Source organism: Aristolochia californica, unplaced genomic scaffold, assembly GCF_029961685.1.
Source record: "Aristolochia californica isolate CCGP_79_NKW_82.1479 unplaced genomic scaffold, dmAriCali1.0.hap1 SCAF_1, whole genome shotgun sequence".
In the NCBI taxonomy this organism is placed as follows: Eukaryota; Viridiplantae; Streptophyta; class Magnoliopsida; order Piperales; family Aristolochiaceae; genus Aristolochia; species Aristolochia californica.
The window spans coordinates 30,603,913-30,621,305 of NW_027181770.1; the positions used below are offsets into that span (position 1 = coordinate 30,603,913).

The following is a 17,393-nucleotide window of genomic DNA, read 5'->3' on the forward strand; positions in this document are numbered from 1 at the left end:
ACAAATGTTGAGAGAGATAATACCAAAAAGTGTCCGTAATTTTTAGGGATTGTAAGCTCTTTTTAGTTTTTATATATCAAATTCTGCAATCGTCTGGAAAAGGGGGAGGTGCGGGATTTTAACTTGATTGTTGACTCCCAATCCATAAGTCATTCCTTACAAAAATATAGCCCGTTATGCATGATAAATCACTTTACAATCATCTATGATCTTTAGTTCAGCCTTTTCTAAACGGGCAAAATAATGGCTTGTTTGACTCAGGTAAATATCCCACCGCTCTTTCCCATGAGAATTTAATGTTATTTTCTTTAAAAGGTTTGGATCCATTGGTCATTTGCATCTTGAACATGTTTCAAGCATGCATATCCATTTTTGAAAACATGTGTAGAAAAATCTCTTTCTTATAAAATTCCGAGCAATTAGGGTTGAACTATTGGAATTTCAAAAACTTGGATAGCAAAACTTTTGTGTTCATTTGTGGGGTGTGAATAAATTTTATTTACTTATAGTTGTTTATTGCTTTAAATTCATTCCATACATAAACTCTAAAATTTTCATTTTGTTGTGATCTATTTGCATTTTATCGCTTTTTTTTTACGAGATGAAGGGAAAGTGAATACTCAAGTTTTGATTTAAGAAAAAAGTAAACATCTAAAATGGAAATGCACAACGCACAAATGTAGAGAGAGATAATTCCAAAAAGTGTTTGTAATTTTTAGGGATTGTAAATTCTTTTTATTTTTATAAATCTGGTTCTGCAATCATCGAGAAAAGGGCGAGGCGGGGCATTTTTAATAGTGTGTTGACCCCCAATCCATAAGTCATTCCTTACAAAAATATAGCCCGTTATGCATGATAAATCACTTTACAATCATCTATGATCGTTAGGTCAGCTTATTGTAAATGAGCAAAATAATGGCTTGTTTGACTCGGGTAAATATCCCACCGCACGTTCACTTGAGAATTTAATATTATTCACTTTATAAGGTTTGGATCCATAGGGCATTTTCTTCTTTAACATGTTTCATGCTTGTATATCCATTTTTTAAAATGTGTGTAGAAAAATCTCTTTCTTATAAAATTCCGAGGTATTAGGGTTGAACTTGTGGAATTTCCCAATGAAGGATAACATAGCTTTTGTGTTCATTTGTGGTGTGTGAATAAATTTTCTTTACTTACATTTGTTTATTGTTTTAAATTCTTTCCATACATAAACTCTAAAACTTTCATTTTTTTGTGATCTATTTACCTTTTATCTCTTTTCTTGTTTACGAGATGAAGGGAAAGAAAAACTCAAGTTTTGATTTAAGAAAAAAGTATACATATAAAATGGAAATGCACAATGCACAAATGTAGAGAGAGATAATTCCAAAAAGTGTCTGCAATTTTTAGGGATTGTAAACTCTTTTCAACTTTTATATATCGGGTTCAACAATCGTCGGGAAAAGGGGGAGGCGGGGGATTTTTAAATTAGTGTTGACTCCCAATCCATAAGTAATTCCTTACAAAAATATATCCCATTAGGCTTGATAAATTACTTTACAATCATCTATGATCGTTAGGTCAGCTTTTTATAAATGTGCAAAATAATGGCTTCTATGATTCGGGTAAATATCCTACCGCACGTTCACTCGAGAATTTAATGTTATTCTCTTTAAAATTTTTGGATCCATAGGTCATTTGCATCTTTAACATGTTTCAAGCATGCATATCAATTTTTTAAAACATGAGTAGAAAAATCTCTTTCTTCCAAAATTTCGAGCAATTAGGGTTGAATTTGTGGAACTTCCCATACTTGGATAACAAAACTTTTGAGTTCATTTGTGGTGTGTGAATAAATTTTCTTTACTTACATTTTTTAAGCATGACAAATCACTTTACAATCATCTATGATCGTTAGGTCAGCTTTTTGTAAATAGGCAAAATAATGGCTTGTTTGAATCGAGTAAATATACCACCGCATGTTCACTTGAGAATTTAATGTTATTCTCTTTAAAAGGTTTGGATCCATCGGCCATTTGCATTTTTAACATGTTTCAAACATGCATATCCATTTCTTAAAACATGTGTAGAAAAATCTCTTTCTTATAAAATTCCTTGCTATTAGGGTTTAACTAGAGGAATTTCTCAAACTTGGATAACAAAATTTTTGTGTTCATTAGTGGTGTGTGAATAAATTTTCTTTACATACATTTTTTTATTGCTTTAAATTTTTTCCATACATAAATTCTAAAATTTTCTTTTTGTTGTGATCTATTTGCCTTCTATATCTTTTATTGTATACGAAATGAATGGAAAGAGAAAAAACAAGTTTTGATTTAAGAAAAAAGTATACATCTAAAATTAAAAGGCACAATGCACTAATGTAGAGAGAGATAATTCCAAAACGTGTGTGTAATTTTAAGGGATTGTAAACTCTTTTTAGTTTTTATATATCAGGTTCTGCAATCGTTGGGAAAAGGAAGAGGCGGGGGATTTTTAACTGAGTGTTGATTCCAAATCCATAAGTGATTCCTTACAATTTGCCAACCAGAAAATTATGGCAGTGTTGAGTCATGGCTTTGGTGAAGACATCAGCCACTTGGTGATCCGAAGAGATGTGAGGAAGCGATATCACTTGACGCTCCAAGGTGTCACAAATAGAATGAAAATCAACCTCAATGTGCTTGGTGTGTTCATGGAAAATAGGATTGGTAGCAATTTGAATAGCACTAGTGTTATCTGCATGAAGGGGTGTTGAGGTGGTCTGAGGAAACTCAAGTTCTACAAGGAGACCGCTGAGCCATATAATTTCAGAACACGCAGTAGACATGGCTCGATACTCTGCCTCAGTAGATAACTTGGACACACACCAACCTGATAACTTGGACACACACCAACCTGATAACTTGGACATACACCAACTTGTAGTAGAGTGAAGGGAATCAGGGCAACCATCCCAATTAGCATCTCTATAGGTAACAAGTTGAAGAGATGAGCCCATAGGAAAGAATAACCCATGAGTAGGAGAACCTCAAACATAGCGAATAATGCATCAAACTGCTTCAAGATGAAGATGCCATGGAGAAGACATAAATTGACCGACCTGATGAACGATATAAGAGAAATTCGGGTGAGTCGTGTTCAAGTAGATGAGACTCCCAACTAAACACCGAGAGAGAGTAGGATCACCAAGGTCCCCTTCATCTTTCCGGTATTTCACATTGACCTCTATAGGAGTACCAACAGAAGAGGTGTCCGCCAAACCAGCTAAGGTAATAATATCTTGAGTATACTTGTGCTGATTTGAGAAAATAGCTTTGTCCCGATGATGTACTTCTAGTCCTAAGAAGTACGTGAGTTGTCCTAGATCTTTCATATGGAACTTCGAATGTAGAAGCCGCTAAAGCTTAGTAATCAGGCCAAAGTGTTGTGATCTCTAACCATGGACCGTGTGATTTGACGAAGGGAGAGATCTTCTTGCAACTCGCGGGCAGAACCGGGACACCTTGATCTTCCTATTTGACCTATGATGACGATTTGTGATTGAAAAATGGAATGGAATGAGGATAGGGAGGAATGAACTCAGAATCAAGTGGAGAAGGGAAACCAGGCTCATCAAAGGGAGATTTGAACCTTGGGTTCCTCAAGGGGAACACTGTTAGGTTCTTCCCTTGCCATGGATTGAGTCACCCTTCTTTCCTCTCTTCCCTCCATGGATGATCTTGACGTTGGAAGAGAATTCTTGTTTCTTGAATGAGTAATGGTGGAACTCAATTAGAATGAAGGAGCTTTGGAGGAAGCTCAACCTTGGACCTCAAAGGGATAATCCGACCTAGACCTCTGAGGGAGAATCTGACCTGTAAAATATAATTTTCTCAATACTTGCCTCTCCTCTCCTTCATGTCCCCCTAAATAGGGTTGAGGACGAAAATAAAAAGATGACCCATAGGTCAAGTGGTTCATGCCACATTACACTGAACCAACCCAAAGTAAACCAAACCAAATAAAGTAAACCCAACCGAATTGAAATTATATGAAAAGTAAATTGACATAATTTAATTCCTATGCCTATGGATAACTCATGATGCTATGGAGTCCATAACATCACCCCCCCCCCCCCCCCCCCCCCTGGAGAAAGAGCTTGTCCTCAAGCTCAAAATATGGGTAGAGGGTGCGAAACGCCATTAATGGCTCCCAAGTCGTGTCACTGGGGTCAACATCTGCCCATTGCTCTAAGATCTCCCAATCACTCTGAATACAGCGAGTTTGTAATACCTATGCCGGGGTAGAAAGTACACGTCCCTCATGGAGTGGGGGCAGCGGGGTGTGTAGCAAAGGCGAATCACCTTGGAAGGCCTTTAATTGTGAGACATGAAAGATGTTGTGAATTCTGGCCTCTGGCGGAAGCTGCAATCTGTAGGCCACTGTCCCAATGCGGTCCATCACCTGAAAGGGACCATAATATTTAGGAGAGAGCTTGTGATGTTTGGAGGCTGTCAACGACAACTGCCTGTAGTGTTGGAGACAAAACCAAACATAATCTCTAGGAGAAAAGAAGACTTCCCGGTGCTTCTTGTCATAATATTTTTTCATAGAATGTTGTGCCTCCTGTAGATGAGTGCGCACCTAAGTGATGAATGTGTCTCTTTCAGCTAATGCTTGGTCCCAAGTGGTGACTTTAGAGGCCCCTGGTTCATACGCTAAAAGATGGGGAGGTTCTCTACCATATACCACCTTGAATGGGGTTGTGCCGAGTGCGCTGTGGTAGGAGGTGTTGTAACAGAACTCAGCCCAGGCGAGCCACTTAACCCACCTCTTAGGTGAGTCCCCCACGAAACAGCGGAAATGCATTTCAATGGTTCTGTTGACGACCTCTGTCTGGCCATCAGTCTGCGGAGGGTATGCTGAAGAAAAGGCTAACGTTGTGCCCTGTAACTTGAAGAGTTCTTTCCAGAAGGTACTTGTAAAGATTGCATCCCTATCACTAGTAATTGAATTAGGCATCCCATGTTAGCGGACAATGTTATCCATAAAAAGTTGAGCAATCTGAGTTGCAGTGTAAGGATGCACCGGAGGAATGAAATGCCCATACTTAGAGAAACGATCCACCACTACAAGGATAACAGATTTACCCGATGAAGACGGAAGTCCATCTATGAAGTCCATAGAAATATCAGACTAGACCTGTGATGGACGCTGAAGTGGTTGGAGCAACCCAGCTGGACTTATTGTTTCAGCTTTATTCCGTTGACAAGTTTGACAAGCTGCCACATAATCAGCTATACTGCGCTTCATGCCCCTCCAATAAAATTCCCTACTGATCCGGAAATATGTTTTTTGTCGGGCCTCATGTATACTGTCATGGAAGGAGGCTAAAATGCTGTTAATCAGAGGGGATGTGTGGTGTAGAAAAATTTTGTTTTTGTAGAGGACGAGATTGTCCTGAACCCTCCAATTGTTTGCCGCTGTTCCCTTCTGGATGTCCTGGCATAAGGAGATAATATCCGGGTAGTGTTGTGCCTCTTCCCGTATAGAATCCAACAAGAGAGCTCTGGGCTGACTGATGGCATTTAATTGCGACTCTGGAACATCCCGGCAAGATAATGCATCCGCCCCTACATTCAAACTTCCCGGTTTATACTTGACAGAAAAGTCAAACCCCATAAGCTTACTTAACCAATGTTGTTGTGGTGAAGTAGTGAGACGCTGCTCAAGATGATACTTGAGGCTGCAATGATCAGTGTGAATCAAAAAAGAACGTCCCCATAGATAAGGGCACCAATGCTGTATAGCTTTCGCCAATCCGATCAATTCCCTCTCATAAGCTGCCAACTTGTGGTGGTGTTGGCCCAGTTGACGGCTAAAATAAGCAATCGGGTGGCCCTGTTGGTGCAACACTATGCCAATACCACCCCCCGAAGCATCACATTCCACTACACATGACTCATCAAAGTCGGGGAGCTGCAAAACTGGGGTTGATGATAAGGCGTCTTTCAATTGCTAAAAGGAATGACGTGCTGCCTCTGACTAGGTAAAAGCTTTTTTCTTGAGTACTTCAAGCTGGCCATAGCTATGAATAAATTTTTTATAATATCCAGCTAGGCCCAAAAATCCTCTTAAGGCTGTAATAGATGTAGGAATAGGCCAATCTGTGACAGCCTGTATCTTACTCTGGTCTACCTTCACCCCCGTTGCTGAAATAACGTGGCCCAAGTATGCCACTTCTGATATGCCCATAGAACATTTTGACCGATTTAAAACCAAATGATGTGAACGTATGAGAGAAAATACCTGGTGAAGGTGCTGAAGATGTTCTTCCCAGTTGTTGCTATAGACCAAAATATAGTCAAAAAATACCAATATGTATCTTCTCAAGAGAGAGGAAAATACCTCATTCATGAGGGCCTGGAAGGTGGAAGGCGCATTTGACAGACCAAATGGCATTACGAGGAATTCAAAATGACTGTGATGCGTAAGGAACACTGTTTTCTCCACATCTGATGGTTGAACCCGGATTTGATGATAGCTAGATTTCAAATCGAGTTTAGTAAAAATAGTAGCTCCATGTAGCTCGTCTAAAAGCTCGTCCACCACTGGAATAGGAAATTTATCTTTAATCGTATGGGCATTGAGTTGTCGATAATACACACAGAACCTCCATGACTTATCATGCTTGCGGACTAGTAATACCGGTGAGGAAAAAGGAGACCTGCTAGGTTGAATAATACCCTGTGCTAACATCTGCTGGCACTGTGCTAACATCTGCTGGCACTGCCTTTCAGTCTCATCCTTCAGTAAGTGGGGGTAACGATACAGATGCACCATTACCGGCTCAGTACTAGTTTTCAAACGGATACAGTGATCACAGTGCCTAATTGGCTGTAAGGCAGTAGGGACTTGAAAGATATCTTCAAATTCTGTAAGTAAGTGAGATAACTTACATGTGTTTGTGGACTGGACCTGGGCAACCTGTAGTGTGCAGGTGAGTGGTGCTTGTGTGCCATGCAATATAATCTGATGTTGGTCCTCTATAAAAGACATGGTTAGAGCTTGGAAATCCCATTGTATTGGTCCCAACAATTGTAGCCATTTAAGTTCCTAGTACCAAATCGAATCCTGACAGTGGAATCACCAGAAAATCTGCAACAAATGCATGTCCCTCAATATCAAAGTGTGTGGCTGGTGAGATGCCTACACTAGTAATTTTAGGCCCATTGGCTACTGATACAGAAAGACCAGTCTATTACTGTACTACTAACCCAAGTTGTTCTGCCGCTTGCTGACTGATGAAATTATGTGTACTGCCCGAGTCAACTAAAGCCTATAACTGTAAATGATGTAATTGGGCTTTAACCTGCATTGTGCTTGAACTGCATAGACAAGTCATAGCATGAAGGGAAATCTCTGGACCTTCTTGGTCAGTTTCCACAATTTCCTCCTCTGGTGGTATTTCTTCTCCATCCTCCCACAGACATATACTAAATAATCATTTACAGTGGTTGCCAATGACATACTGTTCATCACAGTTAAAATAGAGACCCTTGGCCTTTCTCAGGTCCATTTCCTGTCTAGTAAGTTTTTTGAAGTAAGGAGCAGGTGGAGCCGAATTAGAGATGTCTGGGCGTGGGGCTGCACTGTCTCTAAATCTTGGAGGTCCATAGGAAGGGTTTGGCGCTGAGGCATTGTGCCTCCTTGGACAAGCTAGTTTTCTGACTAGTGACTCCTTTAGAACATGCTGCTTGTGCTCAATTGGCCTGGCTAAATTCATAGTGTGGTCTAAATCTGAAGGAGCATGTAATTCAACTTCTAATCTCAGAGCTTCTGTCAAACCAGCAGTAAAAATATGGACAAACTGTGTGTGGCTGACAAACTGGTTTGCTCGAGCTAACCTTTCCTGGAAGGGTTTTTGGTACACCTCTAGTGATCCAGTTTGTTTGTAATTGATTAATTCTCCCAATGGATTGCTACTTACTGGGGGACCAAATCTCATCATGCAAGACTGTCTAAAAGTTGCCCAATCTTGAACCACTTGGTCATTTCGAAATTGGTGGTACCATAGAAGCCATCGAGCATGTGGTAGGCGGCCAAATACACTTTTTCATCCACAGGTGTTTTTTGATGATAAAAGAACTGATCACACTTGGCTAACCAAATCAAAGGGTCCTTAGACCCATCATACGTAGGAAAGACAAGTTTTAAATACCTGGGCACAGTGTTTGGTCCTTGAATGGCAGGCCCCAGATGGGAATGGTGTTGACGCATTGGTGGTTGTGGGGGAGGTGGTGGAGAGTATGGCTGACCCAATAACTTGGAACCTTTTCTCCATTAGCCACTAAAACCAAAGCTATTGGCTGTGGTTGAATATGAAGTTGTAATTGTTGGGCAGCAGTGAAACTCAAAAAATTATAAGTACTACTGGAGTCCACTAGATTTAAGAGTGGATGGGCGTTGACCATGTCACATATTTGCATTGTTTTGGTGGACTGGAGGTCCATGATGGCATGGAGAGAAATTGCAGGTTCTTCCACCTCTGGGGCTGGTTCCTCCTCATCACCCACTTACATCCAAAATAATTTTTTTCATTGATGCCCAAACGTGTACTGCTCATCACAATTATAACATAAAACTTTTGACCATCGTTCTACCATCTATGCCCTGTTCAATTTTATGATGAATGCTGGTTGAGACGGACTGGGCTTAGGGGCTATAGGGGCGCCTGCAGGAACATTAGTGTGCCATGGTTGCCCTGTGGATGTAGCTCCAGCAGTAGATCTCCCTCCTTTCCAAATAGGCCTTCGGGATTGAATCTTCTGTTTGGCTTCTAATGTTCTGGCCAAATTCATTGTTCGTGCTAAATTAGGAGGGGCAAGGAGTTCCACTTCTAAACTTAGGGACTCTGTCAAACCTACTGTACATAACCCCACCTGTTGATCCACCCTGACAATCTTGTTGGCCCTGGCCAATTTTTCTTGGAATAATTTTTGATAGTGCTTGTCATTACCTATTTGGCGTAGCAGCACTAAATCCCCCAATGGGTTGCTTTGAGCTGATGGCCCAAACCAAATTGTACACAACTCTTTAAATTCCTCCTAGTCTAAATTCAGATTCTCCACTTCTAACTGATGACCCCAAAGCTGCGCTTCATCGAGCATGTGAAAGGCGGCCAATCTCACCTTGTCTATTTCAGCCGTCCGTTGGTGAGAATTTTTTTTTCACTCCTATAAACCCAGATTAAAGTGTCATCAGACCCCTTAAAATTTGGAAAGTCCAATTTTGTATATCTCGGAATGGTCCCTCCCCTTGGACCAAAACCCACACCATTTGCTGGATGCTCTGTTCGTCCAACAAAATGTTCCCCTTGCGTGGTCGCAGGGCTTCTCCCATCTTCCCGAGGGGTTGGGTTTCTTGCCCCCATCCATTCATCTATCTTAATAGATAAAACTTGAACTTGTGCATTTATCTGGTGAGAAACTCTGTTGTCCACCAACGCAGCTAGATGCCCCTCACTCTCTTCTTGCCCTGCGTGTATCATTTCTCTGATGCTGGCTAGCAATTCCTCATTGTTGGATGTGTTGTGGTCTCTGACCATGTAGCGAGTAATCCTACGATGGGAGAGCTTTTCTGGAATTTCCAAGCTTGAATTTTGTTTCTGACTTCTCTCTGGATGACCTATGGTGACCGATGAGGATGAATACGGAATGGAAGTGAGATGGAGAAGAGAAGTCAAAACTGGAGAAGGAGATTAAGACTTGTCGAAGGGAGTCTTCACCTTGGGTTCCAGGGAACGCCGACCCTGGTTCCTTTGGGAGAACGCAGATCCCATGAATATTTCTTTTGTTCCTTCATTCCTTCTCTACTGCCTCATAAACAAGGGCTCGAGCTCAAGAGTTATGAACTATTACAAAACTGCCCTTAGGCCTTCCTACTTTAATATAAAAGAATATAAACTCCTAATGCAAGTCACTTCTCTACTGAGTCATCGAATCGAGTCATCCTCGTCACCTTTGGGCTACTCATTCAGCTATCGAGTCCACAACATCACTCCCCTCCTAGAAAATGAGGTTGTCCTCAATCTTGAATGTGGGGTAGACCTGTTGGAAGACTGCGAGGTCCTCTCACGTGGCAGTTGTGGGGTTATTTTGACGAGCTTACAAGATTTTATATGGCATGAGAGAGATTTATCCATCATCCATGGGTGGTAGAGCAGAAGGGTGCGGAGGTGCACTGCCCTTGAAGGGCTTGAGGAGTGACACATGGAACACGTCATGTATCTTGGCATCTGGAGGAAATTGGAGCCTATATGCGACTTCCCCAATCTTGTGAGTAATCTAGAATGGCCCAAAATATTTGTTGGATTGCGTGTGCCTGCGGCCTATCAAGGAAGCTTATCGGTAATGTTGGAGTTTGAGCCACACAAAATCACCTATGTTATACCAGATGTCCCTGCGACCGTAGTCATAATAGTTTTTCATACGTACTTGTGCTTGGCTGAGTCACTGGCGAATAACTTTCAATAACTGATCGCGACCCAGGAGAGCTTTATCAACCGCTTTGACTCAAGTGGAGCCATGGTCATATGAAAGGAGATGTGGAGGGTCCCTGCCATACACTATCCGAAATGGAGTGTCCTTTAATGCTGTGTGCAAGGAAGTGTTGTATGAGTACTCCACCCAGGGAATGCAATCCACCCACTTCTTCGGTCGGTCACCTACCAGGCAGTGTAAGTACATGGCAATGGTGCGGTTAAGTACTTCAGTCTGGCCATCGGATTGAGGGTGATAGGCTGAAGAAAAATTCAGTTTGGTGCCGTAAAATTTAAAAAGATCCCACCTGAATTGACTTGTAAAAATAACATTCCGATCACTGACAATGGACTCCGGAATGCCATGGAGGCAGACAATGTGTGTGAAGAAGACTTGGGCTACTGATGATGCCTTGTATGGATGCTCCATGGGGATGAAATGACCGTATTTGGAGAAATGGTCCACAACCACTAAAATAATGGATTTCCTAGAAGACTTTGAGAGAATCTCAATAAAATCCATAGATAAGTCGGCCCATACCTGTGTGGGAAGTTGTAGTGGTTGTAGTACCCCGACAAGTGATAAAAGCTCCACCTTGTTTCTCTAACACACCGGGCAAGCAGCTACATAGGCTGCAATGGATGATTTCAGACCCTCCCAATAAAAGTCTCTACGGGTCCAAAGTAGTGTCTTTTGAATCCCTTCATGGTAGCTATCATGATAAGCTGATACTACCTTGGCAATGATAGGAGACGATTGTGGCAAATAGATGCAGTGCTGATAGTGAATGATGTCATTATGCACAGTCCAAGTTGGGCCCATAGTTCCATCAGCAATTTGCTGCTTTAATTCTTGCAATTCATGGGTGGTGAGGTGTGTCTCCTTGATGGAGTCCAATAGGACTGGAGTTGGGCGACTTATGGCAGCTAAGTGTGGGGATTCTTCGGGTCGGTGCGATAGAGCATCGGCTGCTGCATTCAATTTACCGGGCTTGTGTTCCACTGAAAAGTTGAATCAAAACAATTTTCTAATCTACTGTTTTTGAGGAGAGGTGGAAATACGCTGATCAAGTAGGTATTTCAAACTTTAATGGTTCGTGCGGATGAGAAATTCTCTGCCCCATAGATAAGGTCACTAGTGACGGATTGCCTTTGCCAAGCCAATCAGTTCGTGTTCATAGGCTGGTAACTTGTGTTGATGAATGGCGAGTTAGCGGCTTAAATAAGCAATAGGGTGGTTGGACTTTTATAGTACTATGCCGATACCCCCTCCGGATGCATCACATTCAACCATGAAAAGCTCTTCAAAATTTGGCAATTGTAAGACTGGCTCTATTGCAAGAGCTGTTTTCAGAGTTTGGAAGGCTGTGTTGGTTTCCTCATTCCATACAAATGCATTGCGATGCAGCAGGTTAGTTAAGGGTGCTACTAGGGCCGCATAGTTCGAAATGAACTTCCGATAATACCCGGCTAAGCCCAAAAAAACCCTCAAGGCGGAGACATTTTGTGGAGGAGGCCAATGTGTCACTGCTGTAATTTTTTCCGGGTCCACTAAGACCCCTGCCGCCGTAATAATGTGTTATGGACTCAATAGCATCACGTGTTACCAGCAGGCATATGAATTAATTAATGTGGTTTTCAATTTTCATGTAATTGATTTGGTTTGGTTTACAATTTATTTGGCTTGAACCAGTGACCCAAGGGTCTAAAGTGTATTTGGCATCCTCAACCCTATTTAAGGGGACGGCTAGGTTAATGAAAGGTAGCGATTGAGTTAGTAAATTAGCCCAGATTAATTTAGATAACAGGTCGAGAGCTCCTTCAAGCTCTTCCCCGTTTTCCCCAATTCCCCTTTCCAAATTTCTTTCTTCATCACTCCATCAATCTATCTCTACGTCAAGCAAGGCAATGGAAGGAAGAGAAGAGAGGAGGGTGACAAGATCCATTGCTCGTGAGGATCTTAACAACGTGGTATTAGAAAGGTCCACCCTCGGTGATTCCTCTTCTCCCGAGGACATACGTCAAGTGCTTTCGGATCTTCAGTAAAGGTCCACGCATTAAGGTGCTGAAATTACAAACATTCATAATACATTGCACACGCTGGAATCTTCTCTCCAAACCGTCATTCGTCAGCTTGCAGCACTTCAATCAACCACACCACCACCAGCTACAAACTCTCAGCCACCGGCAGCAAACCACCCACACTTCACGCCACCACCACCACCACCATTGCGCCCACAACCTCTTCCTATGGCTGCTCACGCACAGGGACCAACTACGGTTCCCAGGTACTTTAAACTCAATTTTCCTACATATGATGGCTCCAAGGATCATTTACTTTGGTTCACAAAATGTGAGCAATTTTTCTATCATAAAAAAATGTTAGATGTGGACAAGTCACATTAGCCGCATACCACTTGCTCGATGAAGCGATCATGTGGTTCCATCACTACCGAAATGTCCATTCAACTCAGGATTGGCTAAATTTTAAACATGCTTTCCAGATGAGGTTTGGATCTCCAGCTAGTAGCAATCCAGTGGGGAATTGATCAACTATAAACAGACTGGCACTTTAGAATTGTACCAGAAAACATTTCAGGAACGGTTGGCCCGAGCAAGTGAATTTGTTCCTCCTCACCTCCATGTTTAGATCTTTAATGCGGGATTGACCGAGTCAGTTCACTTGGAAGTGGAATTACTTGGTCCTACAGACTTGGATTCAGCCATGAATTATGCCAGGGCGGTGGAACAGAAACAAAGAGTTCTGAGGGAATCATTAGGCCGAAAACCCTTTTGGACAAACAGACTACCGGGTAGTGCACCTGGGCCACGTTTTGGCTCTTCAGCCCCTAACTGTGCAGAGCAGTCTACCAATGTGCCCCTTGACAATCTTCCATGTAAATTCTTGACTAAATAGGAAATGGAGGCAAGAAAGGCCAAGGGCCTCTGTTTTAATTGTGATGAACAATTTCTCCCAAGACATACCTGCAAAAGATTATTCAGTATAGAACTTTGGGAAGAGGGTTCAGAAGTGCTTCCTGAAGATGATATTGTTGAAGAGGAACAACAAGAACCATAGCTCTCCCTCCATGCCATGCATGGCCTGCGTAGTTCTAATACCATGTAGGTAAAGGCCAAGTTACACCATCTCCAGTTACTTGCTTTAGTTGATTCTGGCAGCACACATAATTTTATTAGTGAGCCAGTAGCGAAACAATTGGGATTAGAAATCCAACAGCAAAAGGGTTTCTCGGTTTCAGTGGCCAATGGGGCTAAAATTGCTAGTGTTGGGTTACATGCAGCCACCTCTTTTACTATTGAAGGAGATTCATTTAAGGTTGACTTACTGGTCATTCCTTTAGCAGGATTTGATTTGGTGCTCGGGGTAAAATGGCTTAAGCTATTAGGCCCTATATTGTGGGATTTTCAGGCTCGGACTATGACTTTTACAGCACAACAGTGCTAGATTACATTGCAGGGTATCAAGGCACAGGTGCCCACCGCACTTCACACTTTCTAGATTCAGAGCACTGGTGATTGTAAGTTATTTCCATTACTTACAGCTTTTGTCGATTTATTTAATGAGCCTACTGGTCTACCACCAGTGCGTCACTGTGATCACCGCATAAATTTGAAGTTGGGAACCGATCCAGTAGTGGTGCGTCCTTATCGTTACCCACATATACAGAAAGATGAAATTGAAAGACATTGCCTGAATATGCTTGCTCAGGGGATTATCCAGCCCAGTAGGTCTCCCTTCTCGTCGCATGTTTTACTGGTCCGAAAAAAGGATAAATCATGGAGGTTTTGTGTCGACTACATGCAACTCAATTTCCATACAATTAAAGACAAGTTCCCCATCCCAATGGTGGATGAGTTGCTAGATGAGTTACATGGTGCTACGATTTTTACCAAGTTAGATTTGAAATCCGGCTATCATCTAATTAGAGTTCACCCTGCAGATGTGGAGAAGACTGCATTCCACACGCACCACTGTCATTTCGAGTTCCTCGTCATGCCCTTCGGTCTCTCCAATGCGCCCTCCACCTTCCAGGCCCTCATGAATGAGTTATTTTCCTTTCTTTTGCAGAAATATGTGTTAGTATTTTTTTTTATGACATCTTGGTATATAGCACAAATTGGGACAAACATCTCCAACACCTCCATCAGGTATTTACCATTCTACGCTCCCATCATTTGATTTTGAATGAATCCAAATGTTCAATGGGCAATTCAGAAGTGGCATAATTTGGGCCACATTATATTAGCAGTGGGTGTGAAGGTTGACCAGAGTAAGATACAAGCCGTCACAGATTGGCCTCCTCCCACCTCCCTTACCGCATTAAGGGGATTTTTGGGCCTAGCAGGATATTACAAAAAATTTATCCGTACTTATGGCCAGATAGCAGCACCACTCAACAGTCTTCTCAAGAAACATGCATTCACCTGGTCTCCCTCAGCGACACATGCCTTTCAGCAGTTAAAGGAGGCCTTAGCCTCAGTGTCGGTGTTACAGCTACCAGAATCATTTGTGGTGGAATGTGATGCATCTGGCAGATGTATTGGTGTAGTATTACAAAACCTGGGACACCCCATCACTTATTTAAGCCGCCGGTTGGGACAACACCACCACAAGTTAGCAGCATATGAGAGGGAACTAATTGGGTTAGCCAAAGCCATCCAACTGGGATGACCATTTCTGATTCGTACAGATCATTACAGCCTCAAGTATCTTCTTGAGCAACGCCTCACCACATCATCATAGCCACACTGGTTGAGTAAATTCATGGGCTTTGATTTTATAGTTCAATATAAGCCAGGTAGTTTAAATTTGGGGGCTGATGCTTTGTCTTGTCGGGACATTCCAGAACCACACTTTTATGCTCTCAGCCACCCACACTCACTTTTGTTGGATTCTATTCATGAAGAGACACATCAATATCCAGAACTTATTTCATTATATCAAGATATTCAACAAGGGACAACAGCTAGTCATTGGACAATTCAGGATCGTCTTATTCTATACAAAAACAAGATTTTTATGCATCACACGTCCCCACTTCTTCACACCATTTTGTCCTTTTTCCATGATAGCACACATGAGGGTCGACAGAAAACATATTTCCGAATCAGTCGAGAATTTTATTGGAGGGGTATGAAGAGCCCAATTGCTGATTATGTAGCTGATTGTCAGATTTGTTAAAGAAAAAAGGCCGAATCTTTAAGTCTTGCTGGCCAACTACAACCTCTGCAGCTACCATCTCAAATCTGGTCCGACATTTCCATGGATTTCATTGATGGCCTTCCAACTTCATCATGTAAATCCGTGATATTAGTTGTGGTTGACCATTTTTCAAAATATGGTCACTTCATTTCTTTGGCGCATCCATATACTTCTACTCATGTAGCTCAGTTATTTATGGACCACATTGTCCGATTACACGGGATTCTAGCATCTATTATCAGTCACAGGGATGCCATTTTTACCAATACCTTTTGGGAAGAATTATTCAAGTTACATGGCACACAATTGGCATTCTCTTATGCCTATCATCCACAGACTGACGGACAAACCGAGGTCGTCAATCGCACGATTGAAATGTATCTTCGCTATTTTGTGGGGGACTCACCTAAACGGTGGGTTAAGTGGCTTTCATGGGCGGAATTTTTCTATAACACCTCTTACCACAATGCACTGAGAACTACTCCTTTCAGGGTAGTTTATGGTAGAGATCCACCTCGTTTGTTATCCTATGAACCAGAGGCATCCAAAGTCGCCACTTTGGACCAAGCGTTAGCTTAAAGAGATGCTATGCTCACTGAGGTACGTTCTCACCTCCAAGAGGCCCAGCACTCTATGAAGTTCTATTATGATAAGAAGCACCGAGAGGTATATTATTCCCCAGGAGATTATGTGTGATTAAAGCTCCAAAACTACCCCCAGCTGTCACTGACCGCCTCCAAGTGCCACAAGCTTTCTCCAAAATATTATGGTCCATTTCAGGTGTTGGACCGCATTGGCACAGTGGCTTACAGCTTGCAGCTACCACCCGAGGCAAAGATACATAATGTATTTCACTTATCCCAACTGAAGCCGTTCCAAGGCGACTCTCCCTTGTTGCACACCCCTCTGCCCCCACTCCATGAGGGCCGTGTCCTATCTACTCCAGCTCAGGTATTGCAGGCACGCCACATTCAGGGCGATTGGGAAATTCTCATAAAGTAGGCAGATGCAAACCCTAGTGACACTACATCGGAGCCATTATCTGCATTTTGGCTTCTCTACCCTTCCTTCAAGCTTGAGGACAAGCTCTTTCTCCAGGAGGGGGGGGGTGATGTTATGGACTCAATAGCATCACGTGTTATTAGCAGGCATAGGAATTAATTAATGTGGTTTTCAATTTTCATGTAATTGATTTGGTTTGATTTGGTTTGGTTTGGTTTACAATTTATTTGGCTTGAACTAGTGACCCAAGGGTCTAAAGTGTATTTGGCATCCTTAACCCTATTTAAGGGGACGACTAGGTTAATGAAAGGTAGCAATTGACTTAGTAAATTAGCCTAGAGTAATTTAGATAACAGGTCGAGAGCTCCTTCAAGCTCTTCCCCGTTTTCCCAAAGTCCCCTTTCCGAATTTCTTTCTTCCTCACTTCATCAATCTATCTCTATGTCAATCAAGGCAATGGAAGGAATAGAAGAGAGGAGGGTGACAAGATCCATGGCTCGTGAGTATCTTAACATAATGTGGACCAAATAAGCCACCTGTTGCTGCCCAAAATTACACTTGGTTCTCTTCAAATAAAGTCTATGTGCTCTTATCATTTGGAAAACCATGTGGAGATGCTCTAAATGTTGAGGCCATGACTTGCTGAAAATCAATATGTCTTAA

At 42.1% G+C, this 17,393-nt stretch overlaps 2 protein-coding genes across 2 annotated transcripts; one reads left to right on the plus strand and one right to left on the minus strand.

The window, feature by feature from the left end:
* Positions 1-4,608: 4,608 nt before the first annotated feature.
* LOC137947009 (uncharacterized) lies at positions 4,609-8,477 on the minus strand. The gene is made up of 9 exons (XM_068793305.1): positions 8,298-8,477; positions 7,697-7,876; positions 7,337-7,444; positions 6,692-6,951; positions 6,373-6,508; positions 5,812-5,982; positions 5,340-5,622; positions 5,162-5,246; positions 4,609-4,741 (listed from the first exon to the last, which is right to left on the minus strand). Exons 1-9 carry the CDS (start codon positions 8,475-8,477, stop codon positions 4,609-4,611), a joined length of 1,536 nt encoding a protein of 511 aa, XP_068649406.1.
* Positions 8,478-14,711: 6,234 nt separating this feature from the next.
* On the plus strand, positions 14,712-15,197 carry LOC137947029 (uncharacterized mitochondrial protein AtMg00860-like). The gene has a single exon (XM_068793324.1). The coding sequence runs from the start codon at positions 14,712-14,714 to the stop codon at positions 15,195-15,197; it is 486 nt and encodes a 161-aa protein (XP_068649425.1).
* The last annotated feature ends 2,196 nt before the right edge of the window (positions 15,198-17,393 follow it).

What these genes read in the sequence shown, in the direction of transcription:
- LOC137947009 (XM_068793305.1), bottom strand. Translation starts at nt 8,477, where the DNA reads ATGGACCTCCAGTCCACCAAAACAATGCAAATATGTGACATGGTCAAC. An exon ending in GGTATTATTCAACCTAGCAG is followed by an intron (nt 6,509 to 6,691) that starts GTCTCCTTTTTC and finishes TTTGAAATCTAG; the next exon opens with CTATCATCAAATCCGGGTTC. An exon ending in TCCAGGCCCTCATGAATGAG is followed by an intron (nt 5,983 to 6,372) that starts GTATTTTCCTCT and finishes CATTCCTTTTAG; the next exon opens with CAATTGAAAGACGCCTTATC.
- LOC137947029 (XM_068793324.1), top strand. Translation starts at nt 14,712, where the DNA reads ATGAATCCAAATGTTCAATGGGCAATTCAGAAGTGGCATAATTTGGGC.